This window comes from Sturnira hondurensis, unplaced genomic scaffold, assembly GCF_014824575.4.
Source record: "Sturnira hondurensis isolate 20B ecotype Veracruz unplaced genomic scaffold, ASM1482457v3 Scaffold0014384, whole genome shotgun sequence".
Taxonomy (NCBI): Eukaryota; Metazoa; Chordata; class Mammalia; order Chiroptera; family Phyllostomidae; genus Sturnira; species Sturnira hondurensis.
The window spans coordinates 16,233,360-16,251,408 of record NW_028087015.1 but is presented as its reverse complement, the minus strand read 5'-3'; the positions used below and the strand labels follow the sequence as shown (position 1 = coordinate 16,251,408).

The 18,049-nt window shown below is 37.6% G+C and overlaps 1 protein-coding gene across 3 annotated transcripts in view; it reads left to right on the top strand.

Annotated features, from left to right (window-relative positions):
* The window catches only part of CTNND2 (catenin delta 2), an 837,284-nt gene that overhangs the window by 123,668 nt on the left and 695,567 nt on the right, over nucleotides 1-18,049 (top strand). For all 3 annotated transcript variants that reach the window (XM_037063010.1, XM_037063012.1, XM_037063011.1), the window contains exon 2: nucleotides 14,025-14,161. In XM_037063010.1, coding sequence (XP_036918905.1) covers nucleotides 14,025-14,161 — 137 coding nt within the window. The remainder of the gene's footprint in view (nucleotides 1-14,024; nucleotides 14,162-18,049) is intronic.

The window sequence follows — 18,049 nt, the reverse complement described above, 5'->3', positions numbered from 1 at the left end:
GGAGGTGAGGAGGGTTGGACTGGTGGGGAGGGCTGGGGGGAAGGCAGAAAACTGTACTTGAAAAACAATAAAAATTAAAAAAAATTAAACAACAACAACAAAAAAACACCAAACAAAAACCTACCATTATTTTTTTGGTGGAGTTGTTGATATCAATAAGTACCAGTAACCACTTGTTTCTCAATTAAATTAATAAATGACTCATTGATTTGGTTAGTAAATGATTCTAGGTCAAACACATGTTCATACAATGAATAAACCAACTAAATAATCACATAACAGACAGACTAGGTTGAACATTACAATTCACTTAACATTCATTTATTTGTTATATAAATATTGAGAAACTGGTTTAAAAAACAACAACAACAACAAAAAAAAGCAAAACCAAACAAACAAAAATGCTTTAAACCAAGAGATTGGAACCCATCAGTAAAGAGAAGTCATTTAAAAGTAGGGAGTCATTTAAAAATACATAAATTATGTAGTCATTTAATTTTAACTTAATTGTACCTGTGTCCACTAATTTTATAGAACCTAGATCACTTATTTAAATATGGGTGTGCCCATAAGAGGGCCAGATAAACATATTTGCAGACCCCTCCCTCACCTTAGCTTCCCCTCATTGCATCCTTTATGATTTCCAATTTCCATCTCTTTAAATGAGTAAGGAATCTAAAACGGTTGTAAAGCGTTTTGAAGGAGGAGTCCTTCTAGATGTTTATAATTTTTCCTAGCCTCTTACAATTTTCTATAATTAATTCCATAGCAATTTTAAATGAGTTATTTCAAAGAATTTTCCTCAAAGCATTATAAAGAAACAAAAACTCTTATTCTTGATGCAATTATGACTCATTGGTTTACATACATTTAATTAAGTAATATAATTATCGGTTACACTGAAATGAATGGATTTGGATGCAACAGGCCTAGCTCTTGGAAAGCCACTCTGTAACCAGTGAGGGAGAGTCCCAGGCAGCTGCGGAGTAGACAGCTGACCACAGGTGCAGTGGGGGCTGGTCGCTGCACAGTGGAGCCAGTTAAAAGAGCTTCTAGAATATACACTGGTCATAGTGCCAAGCATTCAGACACCAAAATAGTAAGTCCTCTGAAAGCATTCAGACTTGTAAACTTTCCGTTTTTACAACAAACATCCACACTTTATATCCAATGTCCATATTAATTCTAGTCCCCTGCAGGACCTCCTAAGTGAGAGGACACCATATCCTGTTCACTTTTTGAATCCAGTATTCAGTGCCTCGTACTGAACTGGCACACCCTGGGGTCAGTGAAAGATTTTTAGTTAATGAATTTTTTTCAAAATTGGTCTCAACATTGAGGAATTCTATAGATTAACACAGTGCAGTGATTGAGAGCCATTGGCTATGTGGCTTTTAGCAGTGTCTCTTCCCTTGGTGCCTCAGGGGGTTAACTTCTCAGGGACCCAGTTTTATCATCTGGAAAATGAGGATGATAATAACAGACGTGCAGTGTAGTGTTTTTGTGTTAATTAATGCTGGTGAAGAGTTTAGAAGAATGCCAATTACAGAGTAAGTACACATTATTATTATTATATTGCTCTGCAAAACATATTTGTTCAATTATAATTTAAAAATTTAAATATAGTTTCATAACTATTTCCTTATTTGCACAAAAATATTTATAGCTAATTTTCATATACTTGCTTGGACTGGTATGACAGTGATATGCATTTTGTTGCTTTTTCATCTGAGAAATACTGAAATTAATTAATAGAGAATCTGATTGTAGAAAAGATAAATGTAAGAGAAAAATTTTGTAGTTGACTATTTGTGGTTTTTCTAACCAAAATCTGCATACCTACAGTGTTTACACAATTAAGACTTTTTTTAAAAGATTTTATTTCTCTTTTGAGACCAAGGGAAAGGGAAGGAGAAAAACAGAGAGAGAAACATCAATGTGTGATTGCCTCTCATGTGCCCCGCATTGGGGACCTGGCCCACAACCCGGGCGTGTGTTTTGACTGGAAGTGAACTGGCAACCCTTTGGTTTGCAGGCTGGCACTCAATCCACTGAGCCACACCAGCCAGGGCATAATTGAGATTTTAAATAAATATTACATTGATTTATCTTTGGGTAGTATTTTCTCAAAACCTTTGGACATTTGTATTAAAAAAATTCAATTGCGAACACTTGCTACTATGCTTTTAATAACCCCTGCATGTTAACAGAGTTTTTGCATTAGCTAGAACTTATAACACTTTCCCCCTTTAAAAAAACATTCTTCTGAAGTTTCATCTATCAGTCATCTTTTGGAGGTAGTAAAAGCTTGTCAATAAAAGGACACATAGAAAGATACATTGTAATCAAGTTTACTCTTGGACTGTTCCCTTCAGAAAGACAGATGATAACCCCATAATATTGCCACATTCACAGTGTGAGGTTTCTACCCAATTGGCCGAGATTCTATTATCCTCTCTGGACATAAGCCCCAATTTCTTTGATAAGTATCAGGCTTATTTTAGTTACTTGAAATCTTCTAATTGACTAATTTTATAGAAAATAAATTTTTAAATATTTGATATTTCATTCAGGAACAATTTGTGTATTAGAGATTGGAATTGCTGACCATGAAAGATATTATAAATATTTAGAAAAAAGAAAAGAGAGGAAAGGGAAAAGTGAGCAACCTAACGTTGGAGAGAGAATTTTCCACATATATAGAATAATTTAACTGTGAAAGAAATTATTTTTTAAAATACAGTAGAAAAATGATACAGGTGAATTTTAAAATGTTAACAATTATAATTTTTATACCAGCAATATAATGTATCATAACCAAGGATACTTATCTATGTCTGGGGTTTAAAATACAGGATTGCGTACAATACTGTTGCATACGATAACTGCGTGCAATATTGTGTTCAATCGCTGGAAACATAGAGGCCTTTTTTCAAACAACTTTGCTGAAATTTGCCTTTGTGGATTTGAACCAGCCTGGTCTCATAGAAGATAGTGGAACTCAAAACACATTTAAAAGTGTTGGCATCGGGATGACTTAAAAAAAGATGACATTCTATCTTCAAGAGTTAGGTTTATCTAAAATTACAAAAGAAATTGTTTTCCCAAACTGATGAATATTGCTTTGCAATATAAAAAAAAAAAACTATTACATTCAGACCTTGAGAACCTTGAGGTCTTATCAAAATGATATATAAGAAGATCTGAGATATCTGGGTTAAAATCTTTGACCTCAAGGTTGGCCCTTGAGGGTCAACCCCATTCTTTGACCCTGAATCTGACTTCTGAGACTAAACACGCTATACATTTTTTGAGCCTCATTGTTACCCTTTTATGAAATGAAGTTTCTAGAATTACTTGATACATTTGATGTGAGGATCAGAAAATTTTTATATGTTATCTCAATAAAGTGAATAAAGTGCTATGAGAAATATGACAACATTCCCTTGAAAAGTCAAAGTGAAAGATGACATATTTCTCTGTGATTGGAATTAGTTTTTTGTCTGGCGTATTGTACAGTTTAAAATGATATTGTCTTAGCGGAGGCACTGATAGATATGTTTTCCAAAGAAGACAAATCAGTAGCCAACTACACTGAAATACTCAGCACCCTAATCAGCAGGGAAATGCAAATCAAAACCATAATGACATATCAGCTCATACCTGTTAGAATGGCTGTCATCCAAAAGACAGGAGGTAAGTATTGGTGAGCATGTGGAAAAAAAGGAACCCTTGTACACTGTTTTCGGGAATGTGGTGTGGTGAAGTCACTGTGTAAAATTAAAAACAGAACTACTGTATGATCCAGCAATTTGCCTTCTGGGCATATATCCGAAGGAAATGAAACAGCGTGTTGGAGAGACTGCTGCACCCCCTTGTTTACTGTAGCATTGTCCGCAGTAGCCAGGATATGGGTACAGACCAAGTGTCCAGCAGTGGATGAGCAGTTAAGGAAGATATGGTCAAAAATATGCAGCGAAATATTATTCAGCAATGACAAAGAAGGGAATCCTGCCACTCGTGATCACATGGATGTCCCTTGAAGCCATTGTGCTAAATAAAATAAGTCATGCAGAGAAAGACAAATACTGTATGAACTCATATATATGTGAGATCTAGAAGAGCCAAATTTGTAGAAACAAAGACTAGACCCTGAAAACAAATTGGCAAAGAAATGAATTAGGGATTAAGGCTCTCTTTATATACTATCCAGTCATTCATCCATTTAAAAGTATTTATTGGTAAAATACTAGGATAATTGAACTCCCAATGTGTAATATTTAATGAATATGTGAACCAAAAAATAAGAAGTGCTTTGCTGCATAGCCTTCGCAAGTACAATAAAATCTCTTGTACAGATATAACTTAGATTTAACTTGGTAAGCAAAGAAATTGTGGGTTGTAACAAGCTAATTATGTCACTTAAAATTTCAAAATTCCTCGTCTGTGGGTAAAAAAAACTTCAACATATCTTGGCAACTGTCAAAAATTATTCTGGCTCTATTCATTTTTGCTTTTATTTTTTGTCCTTTTAAGGCCAGTAGAGATATTTATGTTAAAAAAGTTTCAAGTCAGTGGTAGCAACTAGCAGCTAACATTGTTTGAGCAGTTGAAACTGTGTTCCATAATTAAATTTAAAGCACTGGTAATTGCCCTGCTGTGATGGGTTGTGCATATTGGCTAAGGAGTGCAGGCGTTTATTTATGGTGTGAGATTTTGCTCTTGACTGCTCATTGGTAGTAATGCTGGGGCGGGGGTGGGGGTGGTTGAGCTCCAGTATCTTGAGAAATTGTCAAGTGGCATGTACATGTTTAGAATCAATATGAAGGACAAATTGCCGTACTTGGAGTGGGCACTTTAAGTGTGAAGTGAGAACTTGGTGCAGCCAGTGTGTGGCTGGCATTGGGAACTTTTTGTCTAACAGATTGTGGCAGAGTTGGAACTTCATAATAGTTGCACTGTGGACTGGCTTTAGAGTGTGAGGTTTTTGTTTTTTTTTTGTACCAGACTTTATCATGTCAATTTGCGCTTAAGAAGAGGTAAATAAAGTAGAAAACTGCATATTTTTTGAAATTATTATCAGAAAGAATATTTGGGAAGACAGATTACTTTTCATTGATAAGCTTACAAGCTGCTTTTCCAGTGTCTTAGATAGAATATAGAAGATGGATGTCAAGTCCTTACAGGCTGCTGGGAGGGAGACTCTGGTGCCTGGGGCATTCGGCCATGACCGTGTGTTCAGGCCCGTCACGCTGCGTGCAAGCACTGTGTTGGAAACCACGCTAGGCATGCGTCCTTGCAGTTCCAGCCAGAAGAATAGTCATCTACCCCTGGGTCTCTTTATTACAGAATATATTAGAACTTTCTTTCCCATTTAGGGAGAGTAAAAATGTATGGTATTGTGCCCATATCAATTTTTGTTCAACTCACTGTCATTGTGATGGATCTTTAATTGCAACATTTTGGACTTTATTACTCTGGTATAAGGAGAAATGCTCCTGGAGCTTACTAAATCGATGAAATCAGCTGTTGAAACACATTTGTGGGATCTGGGAGAGTTTGGACAGTTACTGATTCTAAAAGCGGGTCACTGTCTTTTCTAGTTTTAGTAAAGATGAGTCTTGAAATTGTATATTGTTATTATCATAATCATTAATTTCCTCCACATATATCCCCACTGTAAGTAGTAGGCACAGGTGGGATTAGTAAAATTATTATATGGTTTGACTCCTTTAATATATATTACCCAAACTCATTAATGTGAATATTTTTATTTTATAAACTTGGAAAGACTTATAGGACATTTATGTATCAATGACTGTTGTAAGTGTAAAATTCCCTGATAATTTTAAAGAGAGCTGATGATGAATTATAAACTTTCTGTCATTTTAATTTATTCTGTAAGCATTTAATGATGCCAACTATTTGCCAGGCAGTTCTCTAGGCATCATGGTTATAGATTGGCTGTAGCTACGAATAAGACAGTTTCTGTGCTCAGAGTATTCATAACTAATTAGGAGACATATAATGTAAAATAGATGGTATTTTCATAAATCTAAGGTGGTGGGTGGTATATCATTGATTTAATAATACTTTTAGTTGCAAGTGACAGAAAAATCCATCCCAAATGGCTTAAAGGAAAAAGCTACAACAGTCACATTAAGAAGCATCCTAATTTTGGAAACATTAAAAGATTTTTAAAAATCCCCGAAGAGGTAAGACCGTAAGAGCTTGAAATGCTTGAGGAAGTTTTAAGCTACATAGGTAACAGTGAGGGGGAAGTGATTTATGTTGTTGGAAAAGGCTGCAGAGAAGAAGCAGCGTGTACATGGAACCACGAGGAAGGAAGGGTTTGACAGCCAGGCAAGTCTAGGAGGTGACAAAAGCACAGAAGAAGGGAAATTTGATTTAGTGAGATGTGTTCAGAACTGCATGGGAGTTGGTGTATCTGTAGCATAAGGTGTGACTGGAAGAACAACGAGACTTGAGAGTGGATTTTATGTCACCGAGAATAATGATTCAGGTGGACTTAAGTTTGTGGTGATACTTAGTTGGTCCCATTTTCTTAAAAAATTAATAGTTTGTGCAGTGATACAGTGATACAAGATGGATTTCCTGACCTTCCGTGTTAGTAGGTTCAACCTCCTAATGTTCCCACTTCTCTGAACATAGAGAACAGTTGTTCCCTTGTGTTTGACCTGTGAACTCCATATTTAGATCCCATAGTGCTCCACCCTGCCATAATATCTTCCAGCATAGCAGCGAGGGACTCGTGTCTCTGACTCCATGACTCCCTCATGCCTCACCCTCAGCTTCTCAGATAGAATTGGGATTTCTCCACCTCCTGGCTCTGCCTGCTGGTGCCTTTATTGTTTCATATTCCAAATATGGCTCAGTGCTTCTTCTTCCCATCCATGCATGGTGCTCTCCATAAATTTTCCAAGACTCTGTTTGCAGGTTCCAAGTTCCAAGTGTCAAGTCTCAGACACCCCAGAGTCTGCTTGACTGACAGCTCTGCCTTAGATGCCAACAAGCCAGGGTGCGGGTACTTGGGCCTCCGTCTGAGGCAAAGCCTTACACTAGTCTGGCAATTTCAAAAAGCAGTTTTCTTGAGTCTAAACTTTAAAAAGTATCATTTTAAATACCATTTAGAGAAATGTTCCTCCTGCAAAGCCCATTTTACTTATGTTACATGCTCTACAAAGCAACCATTATGGATTTTACACTAATGGTCCATATATTAACTGGACAAACGTTTATTAACTGGCTGCTATATATTAGATAGTGAGTTAGGTGTGGGAAATTGAATATAGACCAAGGCAGATTGAGTTTCTGCCCAAATTGTATTTAGTTTGACAACCATTAATTATTGCATTGTTTATATTAGGACAAATTTTAATTTGTAATTTTTAATTTCTCATTGAAAGGAAGAAGCAAGGATGAATATATTTTTATGTGTACAGAGAGTGATGCTGTGTCATTTCCCTTGGTAGTGACATACTAATCACAATAGAGAACTGCAGTTTTGGTGACCAGAGCGATTACACAAATGAGGTTTTCAATATTATTGTCCATGTCACTAATTTATACTAATTTACACATTCTCTGTACACCCTAATATTAATAAGGTGTTTATGCTTATTCTTCATTTTTATATGACCATGATCTTTTAAATGTTGCCTGTGGAGTAGCAGGTTATAAAAATCCCATATGCTCAATTGTATTCAATGCACATGTACATAGACATATAAATGACAGTATCTGCAGTATTCTAATGACCAATCATTATTCTCCTGGGCATGAGGTTATAGTGAATTCTGAAAGTGATACTTAACAGTGTGAGTAAAACTACAAGTAAGGCTATTGTGCTAATATTTTGGGGTTTTAGAAAATAGGTGGAAGAACTGGGAGGTGATTGTTTTGAGGAGGATGAGACCTATGGGAGAGAAGGAGATAAGGCCAGATGCGGGGAACACACGAAGTTCACCTGTTAGTCTGGTGTGAGGGACAGGAAACCAAGGAAGTTAACACCAGCGGTTCTCCCATTGATGCTAAAGGGGAGGGAAGAAGAGAAGTATGCTAGAAGTTCCTAGGAAATGTAAAGTAAAAGATAAAAAGGGACCTGCCTGAAGATGAGATAAAAAATAATGTGACAAGCAGTGTTTAGAAGTCCTCAATCTTTATGACCCCCATTCGTATCAGTGTGGCTGCTTGTCTGGAGCTGCTGTGAGCTGCCGGGATGTTAGAAGTGCAGACAAATCATAGGTAGACACATTTTAGGTTGTGGTGTCACAGGCCAGGTACCCCTCCCCTGCCCCAAATCTCTTCCACCCACTGCACTGACTTCTTGGCTGAAGGCCAGTCACTCAGACCATACCCTGGGGTAATCTGGACTGCTTCCTCTTTGTCTCAGAGACCACATGCAATCTTGTCAGTTCACTCTTTAAATTATATTCATACTCTGACCACTTCTCACAATCTCTCTTACCCAAGATTAAAGTTATGGATGAAAAATCACATCAAAGGGTTGATTATTGGGTATAGATCAAGGCCATCAATAGAATTTCCTGCACCAGTAAAATTTTTTACATTTTCAGTGGTCAGTATAGTAGCCACTGACCACATATGGTTACTGGGCACTTGAAATGTACAGAATACAACTAATGAACTACCTTTGTAATGTTGTTAAAATTTCAACAGCCATGTTACTAGGGGCTACCCTATTGGACAGTACAAGTCTAGCGAAAGAAATATCTGTTGAATCCCACAGTGTGTGTGGAAGTTGGAGATTCTGGAATTTGGAGCAAGTAGGACCTGCTAACCTGGGAGAAGAAAAGAAATAGGTCTTTGATGTAGCAGAGCATGAGGGCCCTGGGAGTGATGTAATGAGAAGAACTGAGAGACTAGGAGGCCATTGGGGAAAGGAGTGGGCAGCTCGAGAGGAGCAGAGACCATATCATGGCCAAAGGAGCCTGTTCTTGAATTGAAGAGAAGCAGATCAAGTGATGGTAGCCTAAGAGTGCTGGGTGGGTCCCTGAACTGCATTATTGTGGGACACAACAATCCCTCACTTGCTGAAGAGGCTGTATCTTGATGCTAAAGTCATCGGTTGCTGGACAAGAATTCTGCAATATAAAACAAGGCTTTTCTTTTTGTATGAATTGAGAGCAAGAAAGTTCGGCTTTCCAAAACACAAAGCAGATTTAAACATGTTACCAAGTATATTATAAATTTATAGGACTTATGTTTTGGATAGAAGTTCAGAATATTTATTTTAACCTCATAAAAATCTTATTAATGTGAATATAGGGGTTCAGATAGAACAGAAAGTTCAGTTATATGGGGCTACCTGCTTTTGCTATTATTATCATTGCAGCCAATTTTTCTGAATTTCTTATTGTTTCACCATGAAAGTGGTAGTAATATGGACATTCTTATGATAGTGCTTTGTTCCCCGGGTTTCTTCCACACCTGCAGGTGCATCTTTGTAAGCTTTGATTTACCCAGGTGTGCTGATTTGAAGTAGCACAAGCCTGTTCCTGCCGCCTGCAGTTCATCTCCAGTGAGGGTGTCAACAGAGAGCTGCTTTAAATAGTACCACCCTGCTTCTGCCGTCAGTGTCCAATCCTCTCCTGCCACCGTCTGAGGGAATTAAGGGAAAGAAAATGAGGAAAATCCAGCCCTGCTTATCCCAGTCTGCTTGGGCTGCCATAACAAGATATCACAGACTGGGTGGCTTCGACAACAGAAGCGTATCTTTTCACAGTTCTGGAGGCCAGAAATTCAAGATCAGCCTGCCAGCAGAGCACATTACTGATGAGAGCCTTCTTCCTGGCAGCCGCCTGCTCTCTGAGTCCTCACATGGTAGAGAGAAAGACCTCTGGTCTCTCCTTCTTGTGAGGACAAAAGTCCCGTGGGATGGAGACCTCGCCGTTATGACCTCATGTAACCTTCGTTGCCTCCTTAAAGGCCCATCTACAAATACAGTCTCATTGGGGATTAGGGCTTCAGAGTATCTATTTGGGATGGGGTGGAGGTGAAGGCAGGGGTGAGGGGCAAGGAATTCAGCCCATGACACTGCTCATGCGTGTGAGGGCATCGAATAGCGTGACTTGGGCCCAGAAACTGCTATTTTTTTGTTCTATATTTTCTAGACACAGAATTTTTTTAGTACCACATTGTGCTGCAGAATTAACCTTCCAGAATTTGATACTATTCTTCCCTTATCGTTGTCTCTTTCCTCATGTTGAGGATGGGTGTATTTCAAATGCGCTTTGGGTATTTGTAGATTACCATTCCACTCTAGACAGAAAGACTGCTCACCCAGTACTTATTGCTATATGAGGAATATGAAGAGGTATTGTTTGTAGGATGGGCAATAGGTAGGTGTTGTATGAAGGGACATGTCCACTGTAGTTGTCGTCAAATGAAAACAGAATCAAAGGCGTGAATTTTTCGGTACCAAGTTGATGAAAGCAGGACAGGATACGGAAGGACGGGGTTGTTGCTGGTGTGAGGAGAGCACATTCTCAGGGCACTGCTGGTGGGCGGCAGGGCAGTTGGGTTGGATCCCAAAAGCCTGAAAGATGCAGGTCTTCCTCATTCCATTGATACAAAATCTAGGAACTTATCTATTGAAAGTGCCGTAAACCAAAGATAGATAAATTATGATGCCTGCAGTTGCTGGATACAAAGTGTTTGTTACATGACTAAACTTTAGAATAAATCTTTGACATAAAAATAGCTCATGGTATGTTTCTGAGCGAAACTCTTTTTAAGCCAAAAGCATTGCATCGAGATCCCATTATGTAAAACTTATTATGCAGAATGAGTCAAGTCAGAAAAACCTATACCAAAATACCAAAGTGCATTCACTATCTGGGATGGCAGATTGGCCAACGATTGCTCTTCCTTTGCATTTTGTCTTTTTGTCCCCCTACACTTTCTGGATCTGGCATACATTAACTACTAATTTTTAGTGGTTTAGCTCTAATTAACACTAGAGTACTTAAGCATAGACTGTGAAGTCAGGAGGCTTAAAATGAAGGCTCCTTATACTTAGCATGAGGCAGGCTTGGCTCTGGCAGGCTTACCCAGCCCTCCCTCCCTTCCCTGCGCTCTGAGACAAGAAGGCTGGGAGTGGGGGTGACAGTCTTTACTGTTCGTACAGAGTGATGACCAGCGAGTCAATTAAGTCTGCCTGTTAAAAATTATGAACCATGAAAATTATTCCATGCCATTTTTTTTCAGGTGCACAGGTTGCCTTGAGTCTCAGTGGTTCTGTAGGAAGGGGATAAGCCTGTGAGTTTCATTTCTCTTTCTGTTATTGCTGTAAGGAAAGTGGGTAGATAAACAGACTGAGTTATTCTTTATATTCTCTGGGTCAGAATTGTCAAGTGCCTAAGGATATACCTTGATTCACTGCTTATTAAATCACATATTTCATTATGAGGGGTTACTGTCATACATATGAGGAGTTACATTTTCTATAAAGTGGTATATGTAGACTAGCATTTAGAAGACAGTACAGGTTATAAGAAATAGGTTGCTACATCAAAGGACACTAAAATTGGAATTAAAGGGAGAAAACTTGGGTTCTGGCCCACTTATGTTACTTAATAATTTGGGGCCTTACACAATTTTCTTAAAGATTTATTTATTTTTAGAGGGGAAAGGAGAGAGAAGGAGAGAAATATCAATGTATGTGAGTCCCCCACTTGGAACCTGCAACCCAGGCATGTGCCCTTACTGGGAATCAAACCACGATCCTGTGGTTTGCAGGCCTGCACTCTATCCACTGAGCTACACCAGCCATGGCTGGGGCCTTACACAATTTTTTTTGTCAAAAACTATATTGACAATAATACTGGCCCAGAGTCTGAATGCACATAGGCCTTAGAGTCCCCTTTGGAAGTCACTGACATGGCTCTACATGCAGATGCAAGGTCAAGGGCAGATCTTGCACAGGCCACAGGTGACTTGGCACACAAGAGCTGATGTTTTCCTTTCTTCTTACTTTCCTCCCCTGCCCGCTTCTCTCATCTCCCAAATCTCTCCTAAACAGAAGGGCATGGCTTTTAGGAGATTTTACCTAGGCACAACATTTGTACATCTGTTTATCTACATCTTTATAATTATGAAGCTTGATTAAATTAAAACAAACACATATTAAAGCAAGTAGAATACACAAATGTACTTTATTATTGTCTTCTTGATCCCACCACCATAATTACTTAAATCTGTTTCTTTCATTTTGTTGGTATCCATGGCATCATTTTACCAAATCGTATTTCATTTGATCCTTACTCTTTTGTCAAATTCTGCTTACTAATATTATTTCCCAAACCCTCCCATGTATTCTGTCTGTAACTGACTGACTTTTCCAGTGCTGTTCTAATCCCCATTGGCAATAGTATAAGGAACTTATTTCACAAAATAAAAAGTTAAAAACTAAGTGGGACTTTCCAATGAGCAAATAGATGACCACTTCTTGTTTTTAATTATATTTGTCAACATAAGAAAAGGCCAAATCTGTAGAGAATGTCTCTAAAAGTTTATTTGAGCCAAACTGACCACATGTGCTGTGGTGCAAGATCTCAAATGCTCTGCAGAATAAGTTTTGGAGCTTCTTTTATGCATTGGAAATTAAGGAGGGGACATAAGAAAAAATGGAGAAAGCAAGGCTAGGATTGGATTACAGGAAAGGTTAACAAGATTATGAGCTCTCCTGAGGGTTAGTACTCTCTTCAAGAGGTATTTCAAAGGCCGTTAACACAAGACAATGGACAGGGCTGGCTTAAAACCTTTCAGTTAAATTAGAGGCCTGGGGCATGACTACCCACCCTAACCTGCCCAGTTAGGAATTTATGACAAAATTTCTGATAACCCTGTAAGTTTACTTCCCAGAGAATGCCTTCCCACCCCACCAGCCATCCGCTACACACAAATTTTAAAGAAACTTTGTAATGGGGCTCTTTGATTTCATGTATCCCTAAATTATTAACTAAAAGTAGCTAAGAATACAGTGCAGTGTTAGGGTTGCTATGAATGTCACTTAGTATAAAAGCCAGAATGTAAGATGCAGTGTAAAAGAAAGTACCTTTTAATACTCACATAGCACTGGCTCCTTTAGGGACATGTAATGTGATAGTTTTAGATGAGAAAATAACCTTTATTTACGCCCAGCCTTTCACATGAATGGTGATTTTGTAATGCCTTGGTAAAAAATGTTGTCAGTTAATTATTTCCTCTGCTGATGAGCATTGCTATGTAATATATGCAACAAGTACTTTGCTCTTATTTATTTGTTTGAGTAGGTCAAATACAGTGGAACAAAAAAATGTTTGGGAATCCTGTTTTTAACTTGCATGTGTGTGTCTGTTTAGGAACTGGGCCCGTGTTAGGAGTTTCTCCTTTTTTTCATAAATGAACTCAGACAAAACAAACTGTGATAAATGAGCTTTGCCAGATTTAAGGAGCTTTTGTTTGCTGCTGGTCACAGAGTAAGAACTCAGTAAATATTTGTGGAGTGGCTGGTTATTTATTATAGTTTACAAAGCCAACTGAGCTTCTTATGTTAATTGCGGTATTTCTTAATTACTTATAAATTATTGACTTTATTTCCTGTGATTTCTTTATAGAGGATCTAGCAGATTTTCTTTTTAGATGAACATATATCAATGCACAAGTAATAAATTTACCTAACCGCTGTACAAAGGTGGTTTGACTAGTTTCTCTTTAAACTCAGTCCTTCTTTCTATCTTTACCCTTTCTTGTAATCTTATTTGCATTTCTCCTCCACTTATCTCAAACACAAAACATGACGTTTTGAGTGTATTATGGAGTGCGGTTGGGGTTGCTGTAGGAGAAACCATTCTATTCACTTGTTTCCCCTATGTGATGGGCTTTCACTGCATTTCATGATTTTCAGTTTGCCCAAGTGTGTGGATTAGAGTTGCCTGACAGATGTGTCTGCAGCCAGCGACAACATCAGATTGCATTGAGCGTGTCCTCTTGCTTTGCAGGAGCTATGCCTGTCCCAGACCAGCCTTCGTCAGCCTCAGAGAAGACCAGCTCTCTGAGCCCTGGCCTAACGACCTCCAACGGGGATGGCTCGGAAACGGAAACCACCTCTGCCATCCTTGCCTCTGTCAAAGAACAGGTGGGAACATTTCACTTTCATGACATACTTATGGGGCTATTTTGAAAAGACATGTTCTTTCCTGATGAACAGTGGTGGTTGGAAAAAATATGATTTACTAATGGATTATTGGCTTTCATTATCAAATTAATGTTCAGATATTATTATAACGGCTTTTGATGCCATGTTTTATTCATAATTTTGGTAGATATTCTTGAAATAATATCCCATAGGGCAAAAAAACTTTACAGTCAAAATTACATATCGATGAAGTTTTGACAGATTTGGTGATGGACCTACATTTTAATGCTATTAAATGCATGAAGTCAAATAACTGGTTTTTAGAAAGTATAAAGTCTAATAAACTGTCGAAATGTATCCACTAGGCCACTAGGCTACATTAGTATGTGTGACAGAAGATAAATACAATGTTGGATCAAGGGAAATTAGCCTTCCCAGTGTTTCTGAAATGATGGATCTGGAAGAACAAGTTACAGAATTTTCCCTTTGAAACTAATCAATGTTTCGTATATTTCCTCCTCCAGAACTACTTTGCCATAAAGATGGACACATAAATTAAATCTGAAGTCTTATATCTAAACACATTATTTCTTAAAAGTTGTGTTTCTTATCAACAAAGAGGTAGTAAATAATTAAAGAAAGCTGGAAAGTCGGTGATTTTTTTCACTTCTTTTTTAGCATGTGCTAGAATATAAACCAGTATTTTTACCGAAAAACTATCCTGTATGTCTGGGTTATATGATTCGGGGATGTTGAGTTAACAACAACGGTGGGTAACAGTGACAGAACTTACCTAATTTTAGGAATATCTCAAAAGAACAATAATCTAAGTGGGACAAGGAAGGACAGTTACTCAAAGAAAAGGACTCCAGGTTTGGTTTTTTTTTTGGGGGGGGGGCTTGGGCTTGTATTTTTTTCAAGTAGGGACTAATTTAGTTAAAAGTAGGAAACCACCTTGATAGTCACACTGTCCATAGAAGAGCGGAAGGAAAATCCATCGATAGGACAGATCAATGATGCTATCAGTCAGACTCATGCCATTGGGTCAGGCAGTATGCAGCTCAGTAGGTACACACAAGAAAGTTGAATAGCTTGACTGGGTAATCTAGGTATTGAAAATGGTCAGCAAGCAGAAAATTGGGCTGAGGCACAGCCTATATTGCTTGATTAGTTCTCTTCCAAGTACCAACCTGAGAAGTTTTCTGATTATTTTTCAGAAGCAGTGGAAAAGGAGAGCAAGGCTCATGCCTCTTGTATCCATACTACAGGGTACTGTTTTGTTATAGCTCGGTTGTATCGTGGTTTCTTATTTTGGTATGATTTGGAAGCCCCGCCAGACCACTAAATTTAGCGTGGTGACAAAACATAAAACACATAGCATAAATTTAACAAGAAAACTTCGAGACCTGTCTGATGAAAACTATAACACTTTGTCAAAAGACACAAAGTGATTCAGAGTAAATGAAAAGGCATGCCACAGTCCTGGGTAGGAAAGCTTGATGTCATAAAAATACTACTCTCTCCCAAGTTAATGTATAGCATTTAGGCAGTTGTAATGTATAGCATTTAGNTGGGCTTGTATTTTTTTCAAGTAGGGACTAATTTAGTTAAAAGTAGGAAACCACCTTGATAGTCACACTGACCATAGAAGAGCAGAAGGAAAATCCATCGATAGGACAGATCAATGATGCTATCAGTCAGACTCATGCCATTGGGTCAGGCAGTATGCAGCTCAGTAGTTACACACAAGAAAGTTGAATAGCTTGACTGGGTAATCTAGGTATTGAAAATGGTCAGCAAGCAGAAAATTGGGCTGAGGCACAGCCTGTATTGCTTGATTAGTTCTCTTCCAAGTACCAACCCGAGAAGTTTTCTGATTATTTTTCAGAAGCAGTGGAAAAGGAGAGCAAGGCTCATGCCTCTTGTATCCATACTACAGGGTACTGTTTTGTTATAGCTCGGTTGTATCGTGGTTTCTTATTTTGGTATGATTTGGAAGCCCCGCCAGACCACTAAATTTAGCGTGGTGACAAAACATAAAACACATAGCATAAATTTAACAAGAAAACTTCGAGACCTGTCTGATGAAAACTATAACACTTTGTCAAAAGACACAAAGTGAGTCAGAGTAAATGAAAAGGCATGCCACAGTCCTGGGTAGGAAAGTTTGATGTCATAAAAATACTACTCTCTCCCAAGTTAATGTATAGCATTTAGGCAGTTGTAATGTATAGCATTTAGGCAGTTGTATAGCATTTAGGAAGCTGTGGCCAATGGTTTGTTTCCTCGTCAAACAGACCCAAATTATTTTAAAGATCACACGGAAACATAAATATATATGAGTCTAAGGAAAATTTTGAGAGAGATCTTTACTTTACAAATCATGTGAATCACAGTAGTGTTCAATTACCCCAATGTAGAAAATGATCTCTTTGTAGGGCATAACTGAGAATTCAGAACAGACTCAAATAATGTAGAGGTTATATGCATTTAAATATTTCTGTTTAGTACAAGGCAGTGGTTTACATGTTATTAACATAATCAACTAGCCATCTGGAAGAAAATTAAAGCCGTTAACTCACAATATATACAGAAATAAATCATAAAGGTAAATCACTGTAACTGTGTAAATTAAACTATAAACGTATTAGAATAAACATTGAGAAATATTTATATAAATTACAAGTGGGAAAGGCTCTTCATCATGAAAAGAAACTCAGAAATAATACATGAATGGTTGATGCAAGTTGGCAATATAACAACTAAGAATAATAACAAGAAAAATTTCAACATAAAAAGTAGAAAAAATAGGCCAAGAGAAAATATGTGTTCCACAAATATGACAAAGTACTGATGTCATTAATATAGGAAGATTTTCAAATGTTCATGAGGGAAAGAGAAATAAAAGAATAGAAAACTAGGCAAAAAATATAAATAAGCAATTCACAGAGGAAAAATATGCAAATAACCAATGAATATTTCTCACTCTAATGTACCAATCAGGGACATAAAATTAATTGTAAAAATGAATTGTAAAATTATTTGGAATAGAAAAACATGAAACAATATTGAATGATGAAGAGTTGAATAATCATATATCTTTTATGTAAAGTCCTTCATATAAAAGTTATATCTTTTCTATGGTATCAATAAAAATGAATTGGAGCCATACATCTAAACTTTGAAGAAATTCCTGGGGATTCTGAAAAGGAAATGACATAGCATTGTATTGTCTTGTGTTTTTTTTTTTTTGAAAAAATAGTAAATATGTTTTATTTGTATATGTTTATGAGCTTCTACAAAAGTATAGGAAAAAATCAATGAACTTATTAGCATTGGTTATTATATGTTTTCAGTTAGATGGAGGTGGGGGTGGACAGAGGACATCGAGAATTAGGAAGAGAAACAGACATGGGGAAAAGAATTGGGAGACTGGAATAAATAGTAGTTGGATAATAGGAACTATTCCTCTAGCTGAAATAGAGGAATGTCTGTGATGTCTGTGGTTGAGAGAGTGGTAAGCTGATTAAAGCAAAAAAATGTATTCCTGGAGGAAAAATAGCCTCTCTAAATCCTTGATGAAAATTTAATAAAAATGCATTGTGAAGAGTTGTTTTCTTCCTAATAATGAACATAAATCCATTGTTCATGTTTGGCCAGCAAAGGTGTGAGGTTCTTTGTGGTAGATAAGTACGGTGCAGAGAAATGGTAATCTGCCCTGGGAAGCTCAGATAAAGCGACATGAAACACCCAAACCAGAGGCTTGGGCGTCAGGCCCTATGTGTGGGGTCCGTCTTTTTCAAGGCAGAAATCAACAAGCAGCCAAGTCCATAGACTTTCTTGGTGTGACCTGATAGAAACAACCACTCTCTCCCTTTATGTACTTTT